This window comes from Homarus americanus, unplaced genomic scaffold (assembly GCF_018991925.1).
Source record: "Homarus americanus isolate GMGI-L3 unplaced genomic scaffold, GMGI_Hamer_2.0 scaffold367, whole genome shotgun sequence".
In the NCBI taxonomy this organism is placed as follows: Eukaryota; Metazoa; Arthropoda; class Malacostraca; order Decapoda; family Nephropidae; genus Homarus; species Homarus americanus.
Window position 1 is genome coordinate 15,390,280 of NW_024743709.1, and position 26,711 is coordinate 15,416,990.

The 26,711-nt window shown below is 39.4% G+C and overlaps 1 protein-coding gene across 1 annotated transcript in view; it reads left to right on the top strand.

Annotated features, from left to right (window-relative positions):
• LOC121877288 (mucin-5AC-like) overlaps positions 1-26,711 on the top strand; it is a 104,829-nt gene that overhangs the window by 66,746 nt on the left and 11,372 nt on the right. The window contains exons 6-7 of the mRNA XM_042382966.1: positions 15,743-15,981; positions 16,152-17,274. Coding sequence (XP_042238900.1) covers positions 15,743-15,981; positions 16,152-17,274 — 1,362 coding nt within the window. The remainder of the gene's footprint in view (positions 1-15,742; positions 15,982-16,151; positions 17,275-26,711) is intronic.

A 26,711-nucleotide genomic window follows, 5' to 3' on the forward strand; every position in this document is an offset into this window, starting at 1 on the left:
TAACCTAACAAAATTACCGTATTCCATTATCTACAAGACTCACTTACGTCATATCAAGGGTGACAAAATACTATCACTGCGCCGTGAATAAGTCCTGATATCAACTTTAATCCCTTGAGTATGATGACCTAACCCCTTGAGTATGATGACCTAACCCCTTAAGTATGATGACCTAACCCCTTAAGTATGATGACCTAACCCCAAGTGATGACCTAACCCCTTGAGTATGATGACCTAACCCCTTAAGTATGATGACCTAACCCCTTAAGTATGATGACCTAACCTCGAGAGTATGAACCCAACCCCTTGAGTATGATGACCTAACCCCTTAAGTATGATGACCTAACCCCTTAAGTATGATGACCTAACCCCTTAAGTATGATGACCTAACCCCTTAAGTATGATGACCTAACCCCTTGAGTACTATAAACCCAACACTACTGTATGAGTAGTGTTGTAGTCCTCAAGAGGTTAAGAGGGCGGGGAGGATAGGTTGTGTGTGTGTTTTATGTGAAGGTCGACACTGTTTGCCACTAAGAGATCTGCACTCAACTCTGCATCATAAGATGGGTTTTGCGTTACATATTTGAACAGGTGTAATATTATTGTGTTTATTAATTCACATTTTCCTGTAAGCTGTTAATCTTCAGTACCTATGAGTATTAAGCATCTCCTCTCACCAGTACAGAATAACCAACACTGAGGATTCCAAAATCATAGTGTATCACATATAAACTTTTCACTTACAGATTAGATTCAAATAGAAGCAACAGGATTCCACAACACAAAACTTGCCACCACACACATTTCTCGTTAGTTTCCTCAAATCATGGCGTCACAAAAGATAACAAACGACTCTTTCAATTAAAAATAAGACAAACTGGTTGTCAACGATCAAAAGAAGGAAACCCCTTTTTGCTTTATCCAATTTTCTCTGCCTGGAAAAAGCAAACATTCGATTTCAACCAACTGGAAATGCAATACTGGGTTTTTTTTTAAGATTTTAATTTTATTATAACTTTTTTTTCTCCACATGGAGCATCTTTTTTGGGGGAAACTTGTTATTCAAACTTTTTAGAAATATATATGATTTTAAGTAACGGAAGCAAGTTATCGATGACTTTGCCATAATAATAATAATAATAATAATAATAATAATTGTTAAAAATTTTGGCTTTACCAATAACATCATTATCATAATTCATTATTCTAATATCAGATAAATAATACAAAGAACTTGTGTGTAAAGAAGTGAAAGGTAGGAGATTTTGAAGAAAAAATAAAATTATTATGATTAATAAAGTTTGGTAATATTTTGTTTAGTTTACTTGTGTGTTATGGTTTGTGTGTATGTAGTCAGTAAAGATGATTATTATACTTTATGGTGTTTCCAGAGCTGTTGATCATCTGTGGCTGCGATGGTTAACATGACTTGTACCAGGCGCGGGCCAGAGCCTCCCTCTGTACATATTTATTATCGTTTTGATGGAATTTACAGTCGTTGTTGAAATTCATGTGCGCTCATTGTGAAATATTAGGAATTACTGGAATTTATTGGACACTATTGAAAATGATTGATATTTACAAATCTTTTGTAGTTTATGTTGGATTTGTTTTATTCGTTCCCGAGTGTTAACACAGCTTTGGAAATTATTTAATATGCTTTCAAACAACTGAAACTAAACAGTACTAATATTTACTGGAATCCAATAGTATTTTTTTTAATAACATGCGTATCGTCGCTCCTGACAATTTATGGCGTTAAATGAGCAAGCGTATTTATTTCGCATTTAATATAAATCCAAATGTTTATCATCTTAATAAACTTACTTAAGGGAACAGTAATTTCAGATCCATAATGACTTTATCATCAATGAAATTGGAAGTAATGATAAGATGTTATCAATTCACCTTACTGTACCAGCGGTTGGTTGCATAATATTAAGGCTGTCGCAATGATTATATGTGAAGTATTGGTTACCTGTAAGGAATGAACCTGTACACTATGGCACCGTAAATAACATGCTAAGACTAAGCTGTGTTGATATAAGAGGACTGTAACCACGGCTATATATTGATGCTCTGTTTATAACAAAGGAATATAATTATGCTGAAGTTTCAACTACGGTGACATATTAAGACAGTGTTCACTACCCTTTGTTGGTACTGTAAATGTTGATTCTCATTTAAATACTTCAGCTTTTATTTGTTGTTATGAACAGTGCTCTGAGGAAGCATTGTAACTTTTGATCTCGTGGTGGACGGATAGCTGAAATTAATTAACTTATATTATATACTGTAACGCCTCCATTCTATGACTGTAATATACTGTACAATATAAATATTTGATTTAGGTATTTTTTCATGATACGAATAAAGTTATAATCTCACTTACTATAGTATTTCACAGTTAAAAATAGTCATTACCTTTACTTGATAAATGCTGATGACAGAAGGCAACAGGTGTTATGTGTTAATAACTTGGAATTTTTAATGTATGGAAGATGAAAACATAACAAGGATGATGCTGTAAACAATAAGAAACTGATAAGAAACTTTAAATTCATCTCCCTACTATATCCCATGACAATGATGATGATAATGATGATGATGATGATGATGATGATGATGATGATAATGATGATGATGATGATGACGATAATATTGATGACCAAATAATAAAGGTGATGATGATGATGATGATGATGATGATGATGATGATGATGATGATGATGGTGATGATGATGATGATGATGATGATGATGGTGATGATAATGATGATGATGCGCATTTTGAAACACTTCATATTTTTCACGACTATGTCACTGTAGGTGTGTGCACGACCAACAAATAAACAATTTTCGCGGCCATGAATGGTTAATCACGAAGCTTTGTAATTAAAAGTCACTGAATCTGACACATTTCATATTTATTATTTATTGAACGAGTTAATGAAGGCGGTGTTGATCACTGCCTGGTGGAGATATACTTCAGCCACGTCAAGTATACCTCACTCCCGTTAGATATACACAAGGCACGAAGGATATATCACAGACACGTCGGATATATCGTACCCCATTAATATAACCTTCAGTACGTTGGGATTATCTCACCGATGTCTGGTTTAATAATGATGAGTGAGGAAACGGGTTTAGTGTCTTCCACTTCAACAGTTGTCTGACATAAGAGTGTACAAGTGTGAGCGTCTCCACCGCCCGCCCTCTCAAGGACTCCTTTACGTAGAGGTCATCAAACGTCAGAGTCTGGAGGCCACACGCGAGGTATAGGACTCGTGAGATATGGGACGCATGAGGTATAGGATATATGAGATATGTGAGATATAGGAAACACGAGGTATAGGATGCGTGAGATATAGGACGCAACGAGGTATAGGATGCGTGAGATATAGGACGCACGAGGTATAGGATGCGTGAGATATGTGAGACATAAGACGCATGAGGTATAGGATGCGTGAGATATAGGACGCACGAGGTATAGGATGCGTGAGATATAGGACGCACGAGGTATAGGATGCGTGAGATATAAGACAGACGAAACGTGGACGTAGGAGGTATGACTTATATTAGGGATTATTATTGGCGCATGATAAATAAGGCTCGCAAGGAACTCTCCAATAAATTTGGTCTCAATATTATTACGCTAAATCCCTCTTAAGATTGGTAAAGACTGTCATTATTGTGGTGACTGTTGAGTCTGGTAAAGATCGTAACAAATAAAACGAATTACTCTTAAGATATGCAAACACAATCATCTTACAGTCATCTCCCAAGATTAGCTGAAACTTTTTTAATTTTCAAATCATATTCACGTGCATGACTGGGAAAGCTCATTAGGATTTTATCAAAAGAGAAGGATCTTTTCACCGGTGTTTCTCATGTTTGCACACTAACGAGGAATGCCAAGAGAAATATAACATACTGTATATAATGTATATTAACGTCTCGGTTCTTAAGAATACTCCACATTTTCACCAACGTAATATAAACCATGTCATATTATCGACCTTACTATACACTAATGACCAGACGAGTATTGAATAATACTTCAATGAGATGTACAGTGATATAAATATAAAGCAGATTATATTTTATTTGTGAAGGATGTTTTTATTTTTTTGGTAATTTTGCTAAAAGACAAAAAGAACACGGAGTGATATGTGGTCTTAATACTTTACACATAACCTATAATATCTCTGTTTTCCATTCTAGATTAAGGTGCCCCATGTAGCCTAATCCCTTACCATCACTGGACCTTGACGCACCCCTCACACACCTCTCTCACTCGCACCTTCTCTCACTCTTGTCTTATCACCTCTTCTAGGTCTTTCCTTGCCCTTTCTTCCTCTCCTTTCCTTTTCTATGTCTTTTCGTTTTCATTTTCACTTCATCAGTTCTTGTAACTCTTCATTAATAAGTATCTAAAATCAAGTATTTCAACTTCATATTTAAAAGGTAAGCAAAAGGTAATAAAAATATAAATTAGGAAGATTAAATAATTATAAAACTAAAGAAAATTAATGAATACGATTAAATGAAAAGTAAAAATATAAATGAAGGCAAAATAATATTAAGCACATATGAGTCATTCCCATGTCCACATCTCAGTGTTGACTGACACGCCACACAACACCACACACTCCCACCTGTCTTCCCTTCCTACTGATTTTACACGCATTCAAAAACACATACAACACAAATAACTCTACTAAGGGGGAAATTAAATAAAGAATAATACTTACGGCATCCAGAAAACAATTACTGTTATTCGTATATATACATATAAAATGGTGCTGAAATATACAACATTGCAAAAATTCCTTCGTTATAAACTCACCGAAGAAGACTGGAGCTTTTTTGCAGAAGTGTGGAAAGGGAGCAGCAGTCCTCTCCCGCGTCACTCACCCCGCCTACTCTAAACCTCTCCAAGTGTCACGATAATAACAAAAGGCATTAGGACCATTTCCGGAGACACCTTCGTTTAGTGCCTCTTGTCGAGCTCCCCTCCTCACTCACTCTCTTTCTCTCTGTTTATATCTCTTGCTTGTTTGCGTTCGTTCTCTACCTCCCTCGCTCTTCCTACGAGTACTCACTGTCTCTCCTCAAAACACACACTGCCCTTCTCTCTCTCTGACACACACACATTTTCTTTCTGAGTCTCACTCTCGTATCCAGTTCCTCTGAATCAGGTCTCCACCAGATTCAAGCTGTTCCTGAATATATCACGTAACATACGCACATAAGATGCCATCCTCAGTTTGCCTGACAGCCTGTCCTTATCCTCTTATGGTCTGTAGACTCCTCAATCATACCGTCGCCTCCTTCCCTTTAATATTCTTTTCCTCTTCCTTACACTCCCTCCTTCACACTCACTCCCCCACACTCCCTAACTTCACAATCAACCCCCCACAGTCCCTCCTTCACACTCAACCCCCCACATTCCGTCCTTCACACTCACCCCCCACACTCCCTCCTTCACACTCGCCCCCCACACCCTCTCTCCCTTCACACTCTCCCCCACACCCTCCCCACACTCACCCCCCCCACACCCCTCCCCACACCCCCCCCCACACCCTCCTTCCACCTCAACCCCCACACCCTCACACTCAACCCCCCACAGCCCCTCCTTCACACTCAACCCCACACTCCCTCTCACACTCACCCCCCCACACTCCTCCTTCACACTCTCACCCCCCACACTCCTTTCACACTCAACCCCCACACTCCTTCACACTCACCCCCCATTGACTCCACACTCACCCCCCCACACTCTCCCACACCAACCCCCATAGTCCCTCTCACACTCAACCCCCACACTCCCTCCCCACACTCACCCCCACACTCCCTCCCACACTCAACCCCCACACTCTCCCCACACTCAACCCCCACACGCCTCCTTCACACACTTCCACCCCCACACCCCACACTCACCCCCCACACCTGGGTCCTTCTCACACTCTCACCCCCACACTCCCTCCTTCACACTCTGCCGCAACGCCCAATCTTTCACATTCCTTCCCCAAGTTCTCTCCCCAACACCTACAGTAGTCCCACTCAGACTATAACATTCTCACCATTATACTACCTTCCCATACTTGCTCCCTAACACTCGCTCCCTCAACCTACCTCCCTCCATAACGTTTCTTCCCCTCCATGACATAATTACTCTCTCTCTCTCTCTCTCTCTCTCTCTCTCTCTCTCTCTCTCTCTCTCCTTTCGGAACAGAACTGAGCACAAAGCACATCCGGTGAAGAATGAAAGTGAGTATTCGCTATTTATCTTTTCTTTCTGGGATAATCCCCATCTCAGAACCCTTCCCCTTTGAATTAGAACCCAAGTAAATGTTCTGTTCCCTTTCTCTTTAAGCTAACAAAAACCCCAACTCAGAATTCTCTTGTTTCGGATTCAGGTTAAACCTACACCCATCTCCCTGGTCCCCACGCCGCCTTTCTAAAACCACTTGTCACCGCCATTTTGGGCCGACACTCTTCATCTTTTATAAGACGTGTGTTTCTGACGCGGCCTTTTACTTCCCCCACCACTGCTCCACGTGCTACTACTACTGGTGCTTATTTTCTGCTATTAACCTACCCAAGAGTGGTGGTAGTGGTGATAGTATGGGGAAAAGTGGTAGTAGTGGAGGTATAGCTTGGTCAAGAGTGGTGGTGGTGTTATTTTAGTCACGAACGTGCAAACTACATTTGTACACACACACACACACACACACACACACATATATATATATATATATATATATATATATATATATATATATATATATATATATATATATATATATATATATATATATATATATATATATATATATATATATATATATATATATATATATTCGTACAAGCCTATCTCTATGATAATTCTATTTCCATTGATGCAATTCTTCATCTGGTGTGGTGCAACAGGATGGCCGTCAAGTTATGTTACCCGACCCACACAGCAGGCACTAGTCCCGCGTGGGGCTGTTTCACCATCGGCCAGTGTACCCGATAGTGCGCTCATTTATTTGTTTAGTGTACGAAGGGCTAGTGGAGCAGCAGGGAACCTAAGCCTCCACTTCAGTCGGAAATCGAACCCAAAAAGAATCCTAAAAATATACAAGGGAATTTTCTAATGTGTTTTAGGACAAGTGAATCCAAAGGAAGACGTGTGTTACTGAGGGAGAACATTAAGGTGTTAAGGAAACATTAATGGCCACAGGAAGAGATAAATTTCCCAAGAAAGACATAAAATCAAAGGGAAGAAGATAAGTGATAAAAGAGGCGTTGAATTATAGAAGAATGATGACTGTATGTGGGGGAAGGTCGTCGTTTGAGTGAAGATCGTAAATATCTTCATAAAGAATATCGTGAAACACATTTGAACGTAATAACAGCACACACACACACACACACACACACACACACACACACACACACACACACACACACACACACTTCAAACGTGGCACAGTGTTGCAATAACTCTGCTGCTCAGTGTGTTTTCCCTACGTGGAAGGACTTAATTACCTAGGCTAGAGAAATCCTGGACCGGCAGATGATGGATTTGTCGAGGGATAATCAAAGTGGCAGGCGTCTCAAAATCCAGAGTGAATTCTGACTGGGAGCCAGCCCTTAGTAATCCCGTGGAAATCCTACTAATGGGCACTACTTATTGGCACCAATCCTACCGCCGTTAGAGGGGTGTTGGGAGGGGGTTGGTGGGGACATATTGACGGAGGTGTGTATGAGGGGAGAAACGTGGGGCGGAGTAAGTGGAGGGAGGTGTGTGGGGAAGACAGAGTGTGTGGAATTAGCGTGGGAAGGGGCAATGACATAAAAGTGCGTGAGTGAAAAGTATTGAAAAGGGTATCTGGGGATGGAGTGGGAGGAGGTGCGTGGGAGACTTGTTGACAGAATTGTGTGGGAGAGACGTGGGACGAGCCCTTAAATGTTAACAGTCATACTGAAAATACAACTATTGTATCTTGATATATTTTCATGCCACTGACTCCTGAATTTTAATTACATATGTTGGTGGGGAATTTAATTCATTACGTAGTATACATAGATATAAATGTATAAAAAATACATTCCATATTTTTTTCTTCAGCATTACCTATGAAAAGCACGGATTAAGTCATATACAGTATATCCGTGTGTATAAAATAAACTTATTAATATTTTAGAAACTTTTACTTAGTATTGCATTAGCCACAGTCTATTAAACAGTAGCACTGATATAAATATGGGTTACTACATTTGGGTTATATAATTACCCTCCCCCCTCCCCATAATTTTCCATGAGCTAGTGAGGGTCACTCATGTGACATGTGACTACGAAATTTCTACTGGCAGAGAAGCTTCACTTGGGATGCTGATCAAGCTTCTTGAAGCCGCTCCTCGGCCAGTTATCACTTAAGCTTAGCCCAGTTAAGCTCCGTCCTCAGCCTACACTCACAGCTTACAGCGTTAAATAAGGTATTCTCATTATTATGGTGCACAGTATATTTTCATTAATAAAAGGAGAAAAGACCATTTGGGTTTTGCAAACTTAACCCACAAACTTTTTATGTCAGCTACCTACAAGAGGATACATAACGTAGCAGCGGATACAATATATCAGATAAACATTATACAGGTTCGTGATCTTGAAATTAAGGACATTTTTGTATCTAGACCCAAACACAAAGTAAGTATATTTGGTACCAAAACTTAATGATGCTCAGAAATACATACTTACTTAGGAGTTACATAAAACAACGTAAACTTTTTTAATACCAGATTCTTATTTCACCGTCTTAAACAAGTCCGGCGACCTGATTAAACTCAAATATTTATGGACCTACTTACGCCAAAATGGTCATATTACCCAAGTGACCTGTTCAGTTTTTTGTCCTCGTAAAGGTTACAATATGTATTGTTAACCCTTTAAAACGTCGGAGGAGGGGATGGCGTCAGATTGAACCACTTAAGAACCTTTTCTAAATTAATCTATATAAACATTAAAAGATCGTCATGTCACAACCTTAACCCATTAAAATAGCTCAATTGGCCTCTAAGATATGGTCGTTTTTGGACAAATTTTAAATTGATCTTTCCCTTTAGTTTTTTCCGACATAAAGCCTCTAGTTACACAGTTTCACGGTTCCTTGATTAACACTAGAACACGATTGTCACCACCAAATTAACTGTTGTAGACCAGAAAACCGACATATAAAGTGTTCTCAACCTAAAGGCTGTGTGCCCGTCCTCTGAGGCAGCAGGAAATATCTCTGCCCATAGTGACGCAGGTCATTATAGCTAGATTGACGGTCATCTCTAAATTCAAATAAAGGCAATTAGATAATGAAGATTAACCCTTTGAATATGATGACCTCTTCCGCTAGAATAAGATAAAATTTTATACCCGGGAGGTTCAGTTATCATACTCGAGGGGCTGAGAGGTAACACAACAAGGCTTAGGTATCAAGAATATTTTAATGAAATTTCCAAGAGAACTCAAGATAACGATCACAACTATCTTGAAGTACTGTACACTTAATCATTAAAATTAAACATTGTCTTTAAACTAGATAGTGAACATTTATGAAACCATATAGGGAAGACAGTCCTCGGCGAGAACACGAAAAATAATTAAGCAAAGATTCCACGGCGGGAGAAACTAAACTCTGGGGAGAATCTTGGGGACAAACTACGAAAACAAGATTCAAAGGAAGACAGACAGGTTGTGTGGAGTCCTGTGTCAAGGGTCGCCTGTGGGAAACACAAAAGCGAGATCACGACGCAGTTACAGGAAAGGAAAACATTCTCTTAGAGGGTAATACTTGACATTCTCATTTAAATGCTAATTGGATATGATTAGCGTAAGGAAGTACTCTTTGCCTCTCCTTCACAAGTGAGAAATTCAGGTAATTAAAAGACTTCCATGCAAGCATTCTTGAAAACACGGCGAGGAGGATGCTCCCATTACACTGTCCAAGAGTATTATGTTCTTACAGGTAAATACGCGCTGCTGTGTTATCGTGTTGGACAATGATTATACTCTTCATTGTTTTTCCCGTAATTTTAATCGTTCAGGTAAATAAGCATTCGATGCCCAGGTTAATATTATTAAAGTACGAAACCCATTTCTCGGGAAATTTTTAACACTGATTGTTATATTTACTAATAACAAACGGGTCGTTATTAAAGATGTGGGGTTAATGACCCGTTATATACAAAAGAAAAAAGAAAGAAAAAACTATCATCCTGGGTCAGACCAGCTATTATCCATCTAGATCATTTTCATATATAAGAGTCATTCAAACTTCTCTCTAGCTTGGTGCCGACCACAAATACTCCACTACGGGGAGAGATCTCGGTGAGGTCTACTCCAGCCTCAGGTCGTCAGCGGCTGTACAAAAACACAGGACAATATATCCCCATAAAACCTCTCAATAACTCATCCTCCCCGATAAGCTAAGGTGACTGTTTCTCGTCCCTCAGCTTACTGTACGGAAGACAACATACATCCCACGGCCTCATCTCTGCCACAAACTAAACCCGAACTAAAGACCCACAGAGCCTCTGGTGAGTCTCGTCCCATAAAACATGCCTGGGGGAGAGAAGATGATATTCTATAATTTCGAACTTAGACAAAAGTTTCAGTTCTTTGTAAGTAAACATTTGTGTTGGGGAAAATATTTTATATCATTACTGAATTCTCTTTTAGGGTCTTTTTCGGGTTCTTCTAGTATTCATCTGTTACTGCATTATATAAATTAGAGCCAAGAGCAAGCTACAGTATTTTGTATAAATTTTAGTTGGGGAGAATATTCAGGTTTTTTCTTACTTTTCTTTTAAGTTCTTAGTATTGAGTACTTAAGTCTCTAACTGAAACACAAATAGGCAATTAAGTCAATATCTTTTTGTGTTACTGTTGATATTTACGTTAATTGTTATGAATGTAGCTTTAATTAATGCCATTCAATTGAGGCTAATTAGAATTTTAATGTGAAAATATTTACTCTAAACACAGTTGATACTTGTAAAGGTCACTACTAATCATGTAATAAATGTAAACACAATAGAAAGAAAGAAAGAAAGAAAGAAAGAAAGAAAGAAAGAAAGAAAGAGAGAAAGAAAGAAAGAAAGAAAGAAAGAAAGAAAGAAAGAAAGAAAGAAAGAAAGAAAGAAAGAAAGTTAAACAGACAGATAGACAGACAAAAAAATAATATTTGAGAAATTTCTAAAGTGAGTCATTATTACTGCAACACACATACATATAAACAAACTGGACTTCAGAACTATCAAGAGTTGCAGCAACAAATTATTAATGAAAACTGAATAACAGACAGAACCAAAAGATAACACTCTTTAGGGTAGATAAAGCAGAGTAGCAGCGCCGAGGGGAGAAAATAACATAAACTGTACAAGAAAAAGAACTCATTCATAACAAACACAAGGATTATTACAGCCTAATCTCCCTGAATCAGCTAAACCAACAAGGGACATTTCTCAAGTTAGTTTGCATGACATCACTCAGAATAATTGTATCACGACCATTGTTTCCTGGTGTCAAGAGTCATAAGCTTTTGTGATTTTAGTTGTTGTTTCTCTTCCTTGTAAACATAATGGGATGCATTTAATTTGTTTGACAAAAATGTTAATATGTATATAAATATTAATAAAATATGGTGTGTGTGTGTGTGTGTGTGTGTGTGTGTAATAATAATAATAATAATAATAATAATAATAATAATAATAATAATAATAATAATAATAATATTAATAATAATAATAATAATAATAATAATAATAATAATAATAATAATAATAATAATAATAATAATAATATTAATAATAATAATAATAATAATAATAAACGGTTTACTGAAAACGTTTGCAGCCCGAAGGCTGAAAATATACATTGGACATGAATGACTTATTACATACATTGGTGGTTTAACAAAAGCCTTCATTAGAGAAAGGTGAAGGAACATACAGTGAACATACAGATTAATGTTTACACACGTAGATCATGTGAGCTGAGGTGTTGAACAGCAGACACGTAGTGTAGTGTGTGTGTGTGTGTGTGTGTGTGTGTGTGTGTGTGTGCCCTGCAGTTTTTTGTTACACACGTATATTTGTTATACTGTACAAGTTATATATAAATCAGAGACTATGCTGAACACAACTGTTTCCTGCAGCCATCCACAGAGGTAGTTAACCTGCTGTCTGAACTTACTCCAGGTTTTTCTTACACACTTTTTGATCTCATGAAAGTTCCGATATATAAATATATATATATATATATATATATATAATCTTATCTTTTTTGTATGTTATGTAATTTTTATCATCTCAGATTATTGATTCAAGTTTATAACAATCTTAATGTTTTCTTCAGGCACGTCTCATTATGTTTCTTCATCAGATATTTAAATAAATTGTTTCTCAACTAACTGACTGACCGACTATCTGACTCACTGGCTTAAGCATTCAATGACACTTTTTGCTCTGTGAGAACCAACCATCCTCTTGACCACACTGAGAAACTGATTATAGAATCAGTTTCTAGTCACCCTTGTATACCAAACCACCTATTAACATAAACAATATTAACTGTGATGACGATGTTGCTTACATACATCACTCTCGTGTCCTATAGTCGTGTTCATAATTTTTTTACCTCAATTAATTTAAACCAAAAATGTCTTCACATGACGTAAAAATTATCGTATCGGGCAAATACATTTCAATATTTTTTTACTAATACGTTTCTAGTCGTTATATCTCTTGTATTTATATATACTATAGGTAATTAAAACTCACCATTAATAAAGGAATAAGAAAATATTAAACAAACAAATAAATATCGTCATTCATAAATAGAAAATTATATAATAAATCCTGATACGCTCTGCACCAGAAACGCAAAAACACAAACAATAAATAGAGAGATAACAGCTAACGACGTAACGCACAGACAAAGAAAGCCAATGATAAACGACTCAACACACAGGTATTTCTCTCCCCACACACAGAACCGTGGTTGGCTATAACAAGTGTGAAAGACAGACAACGAGTGACATAGATCCCCACACCTCTACCTGTCTTTAGCCAGTAATAATCCGTGCCCTAATTTACAATAATGGAACGATATTAGCAAACCATAAAGTGCTCAGTATAAGTGCGACGTAATGATTTATGTAATTTACTCACGGGAAAAAACTGTAAATTGGAAATCCGTCCCGATAAAAAGTTAAATCTCCTCGTTTGATGTTAATTCATTTCCAGTCTGGCGATGATCCTACTGCACTAGGCTTTTATTATTTATTATTATTATTATTATTATTATTATTATTACTATTATTATTATTATTATTATTATTATTATTATTATTATTATTATTATTATTATTATTATTATTATTATTATTATTATTATTATTATTATTTTGCGGGAGACAGGGGGACTAGAGTTAACCCATCACCACAATCGTCATTTATTAACATATTACCTTAACAAGTGTTTTACAGTGACGTCATTAGCACTCGACAGCTCCCCAAGTCCCCAAACCCCCAGTATCATCCTCTCCCCTCCCACCTCACCCTCCCACCCTCCCTCGCTACACCTCCGTCGCCTTAAGTGGCAGAACTACTTAACTTACCTTGATCTACGCCCGGCATTATTCTTCGTACGGAGGCTCAGGCATTACGCAGATGTTGGCGTTCCTGCAGGGCATAATTTGTTCCGCTATTATACGCGTGCTAGCATACAAAGACGTCAAGATAATCTCTTCCTCGCTCCCCAAGCAGAGGGACCATCCATCTTCCACCTTCCCCTCCCCCATCACTCCCCGGCTCCCACCCTCCCCGTCACTCCCCTCCCACCCTTCCCCATCATTCCTCCTCCCACCCTTCCCCATCATTCCTCCTCCCACCCTTCCCCATCATTCCTCCTCCCCGCCACCCATCCTCCACCTCCCCACCCCTCCCCCCGTCACTTCCCCCTCCCATCCTCCCCATTATTCCCCTCCCCACCCCTTCCCCAACCTCCTCTCGTCACCCCGTCACTCCCGGCTCCCACCCCCCCTCACTTCCTCCCTCTTTCCCCATCATTCCCTCTCCCACCCCTTACCCTTCACTCCCCTCCACCCTCCCCGTCTCTCCCCTCCCACCCCTCCTTGTCCTCCCCTTCCCACCCTTCCCATCGCTCTCTCTCCCCCTATCCCCGTGATGGATAGTCAAGGGGGCAACCCAAAAGTTCAACTAAAGTGCTGCTCGTCTTGTAAAAGTGATAGTTTAAGCGCATGGCAATTTGAACAGCGTAAGGGAAGGGAAGGGAAGGAAGATATGGATCTGTTGGGTAGGAAGGAAATATTTATTGGCATGAAAGAATGGCGTTGGTCCGGTGGGCAGGGAAGGGGTATAGAAAGAGAAGCAACGAAAACATAAAAAAAGACAGAGAGAAAAAACAGACACACAGAGAAAGAGAGAGTGAGAGGATTAACATAATTAGACACAGTAAAGAACAAATAACAAGACAGACGAAGACAAACACACACACACACACAAACACACACACACACACACACACACACACACACACACACACACACAAACACACACACACACACAAACAAGACTACAAATATCCAGACAAGACGAAAAGAGCAAAAAATTACAACAGGCACAACGTTCCATGGGAAACAGACGGGACGTACAAGGTGAAAACCCTCTCTGGATATTTGCGTGTGTGAGTGAGTAATGTGAGTTGTCTCTGGCGGACGAACACACGGGATAAACACCACATACATCTTCATTCCTTAATTACCTCGTAAGTAACATCACAGGACAGTTTATGCTGGTACCTGCAGCTCACCACTCAGGTGATGCCTAGCGTACGTGTCTTGTCGCTTTTAAGACAAAATAATAATTTATAAAAAACAGACGTTTACTTAGCCAGATTATATGTTTCTGTTAAAAAAAATGAATGTTTCTCTTCACATTAATTCAACTAAATATAATTTATTTCCTTTCGTTCTCTCTCTCTCTCTCTCTCTCTCTCTCTCTCTCTCTCTCTCTCTCTCTCTCTCTCTCTCTCTCTCTCTCAGTGGTATTTAGAACATTTCATAATTATAACTGTAACTGCCGCAGGCCACTGAGTATGACGCCCCCAGTCACCTCAGTTTCAGAACGTGTACCTAACAATACAGAGGATGAAGTGAAACACGGCAGAGAGTAGTGCCGGCCACGCTGCCATCTTTTGTACCAAAGGCTTAGTATGCAGTATGCTATGTTCACACCGCCCATACACTTTATATCCGTTAATCCCATGGACAACACTTTCATTGTGAACGAGAAAAACTTTCAATAAACCTGAAAGTTATACTGAGTTTAGTCAATAAGTTGTTCATCGACGGGTTCCATAGTTTGGGTTGGCATAAAGTTTGTATATACCTAAGAATTGTTCTTATCATTCGTAGTCAGATGAAAATGTAGACAAAAAATCAGAAAAGAAAAATAACGGCCCATTTAATATATATATATATATATATATATATATATATATATATATATATATATATATATATATATATATATATATATATATATACGTATTGCACAAACAAAGTAAAAGAGCGAGAGAGATAGAGAGGAGTAATGCCAACATAGACCAGGAGAATCCATTTCAATAGTTCTAGAAATAGGTTACAAATAATATAAGGGCACAACACCAGCGTTTCACCAGCACCCTGCAGGACACTGTGTACCGCACCAGAACCCTGCAGGACACTGTGTACCGCAACAGCACCCTGCACGACACTGTGTACCGCACCAGCACCCTGCACGACACTGTGTACCGCACCAGCACCCTGCAGGACACTGTGTGCCGCACCAGCACCCTGCAGGACACTGTGTACCGCATCAGCACCTTGCAGGACACTGTGTACCACACCAGCACCCTGCAGGACACAATGTGCCACACCCGGCACCCTGCACGACACTGTGTACCGCACCAGCACCCTGCACGACACTGTGTACAGGACCAGCACCCTGCACGACACTGTGGCTGCCACCAGCACCCTGCGGGACACCATGTGCCGCATCAACATGCGGGACACTGTGTACCGCACCGGTACCCTGCAGGACACCAATGTACCGCACCAGCACCCTGCACGACACTGTGTACCGCACCAGCACCCACCACGTTTTACTGTGTACCACGCCGCGCCCGCCGGGTTACCTGTGTGCCACCAGCACCCTGCAAGGCACTGTGTGCCTCACCAGCACCCTGCAGGACACTGCGTGCCGCACCAGCACCCTGCAGGACACTGTGTACCGCATCAGCACCCTGCAGGACACTGTGAACTGCACCAGCACCCTGCAGGACACTGTGTACCACCAGCACCCTGCACGACACTGTGTACAGCACCAGCACCCTGCACGACACTGTGTGCCGCACCAGCACCCTGCACGACACTGTGTACCGCAGCACCGGGACACTGTGTGTGCACCAGCACCCTGCAGGTTGCTGTACCGCACCAGCACCCTGCACAGGACACTGTGTGCGCGCCAGCACCCTGCACGACACTGTGTGTGCCGCACCAGCACCTGCAGGGACACAGTGTGCCGCACCAACTTCCCTGCACGACACTGTGTACCGCACCAGCACCCTGCACGACACTGTGCCGCACCAGCACCCTGCGACACTGTGTACCGCACCAGCACCCACCGCACTGTGTACCGCATCAGCCTGCAGGACATTGTGTACCGCACCAGGACTCTACGGGACACATGTACCACGCCAGCACCCTGCAGGACACTGTGTACCACACAGCGCCCTGCACGACACTGTGTGCACCAGCACCTGCACGATACTGTGCCGCATCCCAGCATATGCAGGACATTGTGTACCGCAGGACTCTGCAGGACACGCGCACCAGCACCCTGCAGGTTGCTGTGTACCGCACCCTGCACGACACTGTGTACCGCACCAGCACCCTGCACGACACTGTGTTCCGCACCCAGCACCCTGCACGACACTGTGCACCGCACCAGCACCCTGCACGACACTGTGTACCGCACCAGCACCCTGCACGACACTGTGTACCGCACCAGCATCCTGCACGACACTGTGTACCGCACCAGCACCCTGCACGACACTGTGTACCGCACCAGCACCCTGCACGACAGTGTGTACCGCACCAGCACCTTGCAGGACACAGTGTACCGCCCGCACCAGCACCCTGCGGGACACAGTGTACCGCGGGTAAATTTCACACAGATATAAAGTCAACATGAGTCGCCTTTTCTCTTATCATTAATTAATGGCTGTGGCAAAAATATGACGTTGAAATTTAAGGAAAATCCAAAGACTTGATTTATAGAATAGTTCTTCCTTAGTTTGCGTGTTATTTAAGCAATAATGTGGACAATAACAAAGTTAAATTGGGTAAGTCTTAAGTTTGCTGGAAGTGGGGACAAGGGTCGGATGATTTCTTCCCTTATCTGAGCGTCCCAAACTCAACTCCTCGGAAAGACACTTCAATCATCCAGGCTAATTTCGCATTTTAAGTATTTAAATTTATTCCCCGCATTCCAAGATTTCTTTAGGACCTAGAAATAATAATCATGTAATAATGTATTTTATTCATAAGACTAATACGTTCACACACACACACACATATACACACACACACACACACACACACACACACACACACACACACACACACACACACACACACACACACACACACACACACACACACACACACACACACACACACACACACACACACACATTACCGTATACTGTTATTTCGATACAGATGGTAATTATATGTTCACAATAAAACAAACTTATGCTTAACACAATGAAAATATTATATTTCGTTAACGGGTAAATTGATGACAATTAATCAAAGTTGTCCACCGTAAACACTGTTAGGAAGTAAATTGGGAACGAATTTTCAAATATATCTGTGGTTAGTTTAGAACTCATCTGAGTTTGGCTGCAGAGACTCCGGTAGTGGGTTGAACACTCACAGACATTTATTCGAAAGCTTACACTAACGTATTGTATATACAGTACATGTTAGACATTACGAATTTTCCTTTTTCACGTGAGGATATAACAGATATTCTTCTGAACCTTTTTCACATTAATTACAGTACTCGTCCTCTTTTGTAAGAGTAACTGATCGGCGTCCGCGGCTCCCTAAGTCCACCCAGCTGTAAATGGTGCCTAATTTTACAGTTGGAGAAGTGAAGGCGGTTAAGTGCAGTGTCAGACAAATAGTACCGAACAAAGCCTTAGTCTATAGTGTGCGATATTAACACTGATCCTACGGGACCCACTTCCACAATCCCAGATCATTATATTAACGTTATGGGTTATATAACACATTGATCAGTGTGTATAAAAGATTTCTATTGTGTTGGTATTTGGGAAATAAAATAATCGTTGAAATAATGAATCTGTAAATCATGGCAGGCTGTGTGTGTGTGTGTGTGTGTGTGTGTAATAATAATACTAAACGGTTAATTAATAGAGTTGCAGCCGGTGGCTGAAAATATACAGACTTACATTTGATTTAGACTTAATGATATAATATGCGTTGAACACATTTACAGGGCTGTACAGTACATAAATCAGGAGCTGTTTATTATTTTAACAATAGATGGAATAGTGCTATTCTTATATCTATCGGTGCGGGGGCTCTTATGGGCTGAATTTTGTTGTAGTGGCGGACTGCGCGAGGTGGGTAGGGGGCTGCCGGTGGCAGGAGGTGGCGAGTGTGTGTGTGTGTGTGTGTTTAGATGTGTGTGTGTGTGTGTGTATATGTGTGTGTGTAGGTGTGTGTGTGTGTGTGTGTGTGTGTGTGTGTGTGTGTGTGTGTGTGTGTAGGTGTGTGTGTATGTGTGTGTGTAGGTGTGTGTGTGTGTGTGTGTGTGTGTGTGTGGGTGTATGTGTGTGTGTGTCTTTTATACAAACAAATACACGCATCACAAACACGCATACACCCCAAACTAAACCCACTCACACCCATACACACCCCAAAGTACACACACACACACACACACACTTTTCGTTTAAGAATATTAAGCCTATGTTCCCTGAATAAGTAATGAACTTTCGGTACGTTTGCCAGCATCTGAGTTACACTCCCCACCCCAATTTGAGAGTCACACGAGACCCTCTTTACGAAAATACATATGATCTCTTTGACCAGAAAAGATGCCTGTGTACAATCCTAATTTAGTGCTGAGCCGTAAGTTAGGGAGGATCTTCGCATCAAGAAATTTAAACGTAGCAGAACAAGGGGGCTCCAAGTGGCTCATCACGGAAAACCCAACAAATCTCCCCAAATTACCTCTTCAGTAGAATACCCAAGAGTCGATGTTCCTATATCAGGCAATGAAACTCTGATCCTTTGGCATTATTGGACGTAGGACCTTACAGAGTTTTTCCAGGGAGACTCACTTAAGTTTATTGCATTGGAAGGAAGTTTTGTCTGCATTTATGGCGTGCTATATCATCGAGTTGATTAAGGAGGTGAATAACTCGGCACTGTTATTACCTTATTGGACTCTTGGACACATAAACCTAGAGAAAACTATGTGTGTGTGTGTGTGAGTATACATGTAATAGTATATGTGACTATATAAGTAATGGGGTTTCTAGAGACCAGAACGAATGAAGGAATATGTCAGTTCTGTGAAGGTATCTTTTTCTATAGTGAGTTGTTAGCAAATGCAAATAGTTTATCATCGACATAACACGTAGAGTATTTTTTGTTGCTCTTAACATTAAAGTTCTGGGGTTTATATACAGTAGGCCTATACTATACATTTTTCCTATTTACACGATATCAAAAATAGAAAACACATAAATATGCAGTAGGATAACATCACAATTAAACGCAACAAAACTGAAAGGAAAAAAATATGAGCGAGGAAGCAGCGTCAATACTCAGCCACTTTTATCTCATTGAAAAGAAAACGCGACTGGCGGGTAATCGTCCCATTCTGATACAGGAGACTTTTTTCATTAGTGGCCATCTCCATTATGAAAACGTTCTCATTACCGCTGTATTTACATTATTAAACCATTCACGTTGGTGGTGGCGCAATTTACATTTACAGGGCACACGAGGAAAAAGGCAATTTGAGAGAGCATTTTTCCAATAAATTAGTAAAGTGGAAATTCATGTTGTTTTAATAGATACAGGTGTATTGAATCCAACCAGTTAAGTGTTTTAATTCTATTGTGCCAGAGTCGTGTATAACATTTATTGGCCTAAATAATGAGTAGCAAGTTCTGCCTGCCTGACTAAGGAGGAAATTCTTAGACCAATTACGCGTTTCTTAACAATCTAACTAATTGTCTAGCATTGTTTCGCTGCCACCAGCGTAAATAATATTATATAACCATATTTCTATTTGTAATAAGGCGAAGATGTAGGGTTGTGTGTTCATATATGATTCATGAAATTCCTTGATTCGTGAAATTTAACTCTCTATGCCCAAGGCGCCCAAAATCAAGACAAACAATTTCCCGTCACTTGCTGTTATTTCTTCTCTCTGACTACCTTATAAGAATATGGTCTGCTATGGGGCTGCTCCTCCACAACAACCTCCTTGACGTTCATCTAGTTGGCTTCTTTTAATGCCTTCATTACACCAGCAATACACATCAACCTACGCAACTGAATTTGCGATTGTCATCCCCAGAAATACACACACATCAAAATGCTGAATATAAAGTTAGGTTGACCTGAACTTTAGACAACCAAGCATATATATCCCCTTGTGAATACGTAACCTAACGCTGACGTAACCTGACCTACTTCCCCAAGGAAGTGATGGAGTGTTTAATTACCACATGATATAAGTTAGGGTGTCTCTTCTTCACGTGACCCTAAAGTTTTACATTTCCCCTATTGTAGCGCACTAAAGGCTCCCCTTCGCCATTACAGTATTTCAAATAATATTGATATTTACCGTTTCTGCTAAACTGGAATACAGATTCACATTTTCTATCGTATTATACAAAATCACTCCACTAACCTTTCCAGTACTGCGTTGACACATCTTACAAATCACTCTATATTTGTGAAAGCGATTCTACTGTGAAATTTATCCCAGATTAATATGACACCAATACTCTACAGTTTTCCCACGACATTTACTTTTCTCTCGGGAAAAAAATCCTCTTAATCGACCCCGTCAAGAATTGTTCCACGTAGTAACTTTTTTTTTTCTCACAAATAGATTTATGTCTCTTAACATATTTTCAAAAACTTACCTTCTAATTTTCCTTACCTTTTGAGATAAGTCATTTATTCTCTAGAATTGTTCCCACACCGACCATTGTGGCGCATCGGTCTCTTGTTTTGTGTATACATATGAGCCAATTACCTCTAAATTTGGTCATTAGTACTGTACTTTGTTACCTATTTATAAAATATCTGTAAATGACGAATTTAATTACAACAGGAAAATAATCTGGCAACACAATAGATTGAACGTGATTGATAAGTCGGGGTAAATATATCTGTTTTAAAAAGTATCAGTAACAAATAAGACACTGACTGAATGCTCTCAGGACATGAATCAAAGATGGTTATGCTGTCCTTCAGTCGTTCCACTTGACCAAAAATGTAACAATAATACTCGGTTTTAGGTGCAGTCATCTTGCACGTGAACACAATAAACCTGACCGATGTGCCTCAATGGTGTCTATAGGTGAAAATATTAATGTCTCAAGAAATAGCAACAAATAGCAACTAATTATTTTCTGGGAAGATTAACACGACATGTACACACCTAAGGGCATATGTTATACCAGGGAGCAACGTCAAACTTAATCTACCGAGACCGATTTCTATAGAACTTAGCGGAGTAATTAATGTCCTGGATGGGGATATAATAAGACCATCATATTACTCTGAATATGTCCCAAAGTATAATTTACTCCTACCAACACAAAGTACAACATCTAAACCCCCTTCTTACAACAAAATTCACCCTTCATGAGTGGCTGTCTGTAAGTCTGACAGTGATTTGTTTCATGTGTCAGCGCTGTGCAGGGAAGATCCATTGAGGGAGGTGGTAACATATGAAGCTATATCTCAATTTAATACCAATCAAATGGGTTCAAAATCTTCTGCAAGAGCGCCTTGATGCACGAACAAACCAAGTTAAATAAACATCGCCACTTTTACAACGCTTTACATGTTAAAATAAAAGTATAAGTGCACAAATATTGTTTTATAACACCAACTATACTGAGACATTCTTAACTTCCCTGATTACAAGGAGTCAAGTTTATTATTTTTTTTTTATTCCAAAGCATATTTTTCATAGATTTATATTCATGTCATATCTACTGTAGTATCCTGTCACTCTCACTAATAAAAAAAGTCTTCTATAATTTATATCATATTTCCTCTTGTAGGAAAATCTCCAGCGAGCACTTTTAAGTGGTCCAAAAATTACTGAATAATGTTCAGTATAAGATATACTCGTATACAAACCATCAATGTAACCTTAATCTTTACAGTCGCTGATGTAAATGTTGCGTGAAATTTTTCGTTTTATTAACAGACAAACTGTGACACAAAGTCCCTCACTGTATAATTATGGTGATTTGCAGTTTATTGAATACCTCTCGCGCTCTCTCTGTCTCTGGCACGAGAAACAAATCACACATAAACACATACACATACATTTAAAAGCAAGTACATAATCTCCATAAACAGGAACTTACACCAAATTGTACACAGACACACAAACTCACACACAAATTCAGTCATGCATACAAAATATTCGAACAAGAGTACACACACACACACACTCTCTCTCTCTCTCTCTCTCTCTCTCTCTCTCTCTCTCTCTCTCTTCATTCTTTGTTTCCCCACACAAAACACTGCACTCTGCTTCGTGGACCAAATTTCTCTCTTATTGTCTATTCATCCCCCATGATCAGAGCTTTGCCTGGAACTACTACTTCACTCTCCACAGTTTAAATTACTTGGGAACAGCTCTCTTGTTTCCTGCGACTCATTTTAGAGGTTAGTAAATACTCCCAGAAAATTTATATTTTTAAACCAAATATAAAGGTACTGGACGTGTTTATTGCTGTGTGTGTGTGTGTGTGTGTGTGTGTGTGTGTGTGTGTGTGTGTGTGTGTGTGTGTGTGTGTGTGTGTGTGTGTGTGTGTGTGTGTGTGTTTATTGCTGTGTGTGTAGAAATAATAGCTCAGGGAATCGAATAAAAACAACATATCAAAATAATGAAGTCCTCAACAACATAACTTCAGAATATCAATTTAACTCTAACTGTTCCGTAATACAATTAAGTAACACGGACATTCTTACCAACATGAACCTCCAGGCCCCCTTGTTCATTACACGCTCGAGAACATAGCAAGCAAACAAGTGAGAGCAGTATGCACCCACAAGGTCAATCTGTAGCTGTCAGTCGTATAGTGGTCGTATCTCTCTAATTTATCTCGTTATTATGACAATTATATGTTGATAAACTGAAATGGTTACGACTTGCTCATAAACCTAAAAGGATTAGTCACGCTACCATTCATCAGTGTTTTTTTTTTCATTTTCGTATTCGTATACACCAGTCACTGCAGTTCATGTTTTATAATGATATTTTTTTTTTTGTAATCTCGTTATCATTCACCAATAAAGAGAAAGGATGTTTTGCAGATATAATTTTTTGAACGAAAACAAATGGGGATTAAGGAAGCAGTGATTAGTGTATTATTACAATGCTCAGGTTTGGTATTTGATATACCTTACTTTTACTTTTATCCTTTTCACCACTAATCGGCTTGTTAGCCACTTGGGCGATCGGTCACCGTATGTTGTTTCGGTTTAATCATCTCCTATACAAAAGACATTAAAAGTGTGAATTCCACCACCAACATAATCTCGTCAGGACTTTGTGTCAAAACCCTCACAATGTCCCTGTCTCATACACTCGTGTCCCTCCCTCTCTGTACACACATAAATATACTGGATGAGCAGCTTTTTACTTTTGAGTTTATTGTCACTTTGCATCAGGCACATCATTTCTTTACCCCCCCCCCCTTCAGTTACAATTCAGTCTCATGTACAGTACATTATGATTATCTCTATGATCACACACTCTAGGAATTCTCTTCGTCTCTTCTTTCTTTTGAATATTTGCTTCAGGTCTTCATATATGGTCTGTACCCTACCATGGCGTCTGTCTTTCTTCCACCATAAGCTTTCCACTGCTCCAAATCTCTCTTGCATATCCTCCACTCCAGACTATGTCAGCTACGCTAATCTGCCATCCGCTCCTCAATTATCCCTCGTAACTATGCATTAGGCTCGTATTATGACGATTTTACGCCCTAGTTTCATTGTCATAAATATACATGGGCTGGATCATCCACCTCATGAGTTTCTCAGTCAAGCAGAAGATACTGTAAGATATTTTCTGCTTGTCATAGATGGCACGTGTGCAGTTTATCATTCTTGTAGTACCGAGTTACCATAGAACTGAACTGCATCTTGTTTAACAAAGCGAAACGGCTTTCAGTGGAATCGAATGGTAAATATTTCATTATGAATTCATGATTTAAGCTCCAATCCGTAAAATTCTAAGGATTAAGACGCATAAATTTTAGAGAATTCATGATCAAAAAGTGAAAAAAAAGACCTAACAGCTCTCGCCAATTGGTCGGGAGTGATCCTAGCATGATCACACAAGTCGAACTGTCCGAATCAACATGAATCCCAAAGGACATCCACTGACTCGTCCAGGAAAGCGGAGGTGTTCATTAAGTCACTACCACAAGATACCCACCTACCTGCTTATCAAAGATAGTTCTATTTTTATAACACGAATAAGAAATATAAGGTAAAATTTTCCTGCAATTTCTTACAGCATAACCCAAAAATACAGACATAACCTTTATTAATTCACTATTAACTGATTTACAACCAATTCCCTCCGTAATAATTGAGGAATCACCAATAACCATCATAGTGAGACAACCTATGAGAAATTTTAGCGAGTAAAAAGCACATACATACTTACATACCAATTTGATGCATCACAAATGAAGGAACCGCAACTTACGAGCGAGAAGACGCTGCGGGCCTTGTTACCAAACTTATCAAATAACACACCAAGTTAGAACCAAGTTGAAGCCCTTCATACACTATGGAAATTAGAACGGAGAGCAATGGTGGCTTTACTGCAATGACTTATCTTGTGTTTTCTTCCTCATTCACACTCACAAAAAACGATGAATAAAAAAGACAATTAGTGAAGGATATATATATATATATATATATATATATATATATAAATATAAGTGCATCTACTCTGTACAGTTTCGAACGATATGTTTAAATTTAACAAATGTTTCTTTTTAAGTCATATTCTCTTTGCTCCAATTTTCCAGGTGACGGAAGTGCACTAATTAAATTAACTGACCAGTGGCGTGTTGCAATATTGCTCCAGGTTGCCGAGTGTCACAGTCTAGCGTAAATAAAAAAGAAACAGTATTCAACGTCCAGGAGACGAGTAAAGTTCTGTCATGGTCTTATTATAACGAGCAATATAGCCAAGTGATATTGTGTTTCCATCTGTCCTGTTTATTTGTGTGTGTGTGTGTGCGTGTGCGTGTGCGTGTGCGTGTGCGTGTGCGTGTGTGTGTGTGTGTGTGTGTGTGTGTGTGTGTGTGTGTGTGTGTGTGTGTGGTCACAAAATTTCTGAATGTCACAGGATATTTAATAAAATATTTTGTACAAGTTTACCTTTCTGTTTTCTCTTAAGTGATTTTTCTTATAGAATTGTTTTACTAAGGATATACATACATTATTCATGATAGATAACTGACCCACACAGTAAACTGAGTCTAGACATTATTTTGTCTTCAGTAAGACTTTCAATACCATACGATAAGCCAAACCTTTAAATAAGATAGATTTTTTAGGGATCAAAAGTTTACGGCACATCACTTTTATCGTATAATGTTCTATTGCCGATTTAAATTTTCTCGCCTGAGTGACTTTTATTCATCACTGGGTAAGATTCTTCCCTGACACACACACACACACACACGGTTCTGGTCTCCTAACAGGCTTTGTCACTCTCTCAAGCTGAAAATAACAACTCCTTTCTCTGTACTTCGTTACTTTAAACATCAAAGTCATGGTACCAGACTTAACTTCAGATTAAAAAAAAAGAGACAATCCCTAGGAACATATAAAGTAGATCAGCCATTAAAAAAAATTACTAATAACAGAAAATGAATTGCAAAACATAATGGTGAAGTGAAGGAGAAAATGTAATATATACCGTGTAAATTTGTCTGATGGAACTAAGCATTTATTTTAAGGATTTAGATTCAATGTTAACAGAATTTGTGAGAATCCTGTAATCTTCTTTGTGTGTTCTTCCACCTGGACACTTGACATTCGGCTCCTCAAACAACATGATAGAAATCAACGTAACCGACCGACCAAGAGAGCAGTGCCTCTTTAACTTTTAATAGTTGATGCCAAGTGGATGTATGTTTTAATTTAAAGGTCGCGTTTAAAGACATTACCTTTTGAAGGGCAGTAATAAATCACTTTAATTTGTAGATACAATATGAACTCACTACTTGTTTGAGAAAGATATAGTAAAATTACTTCATGTTTA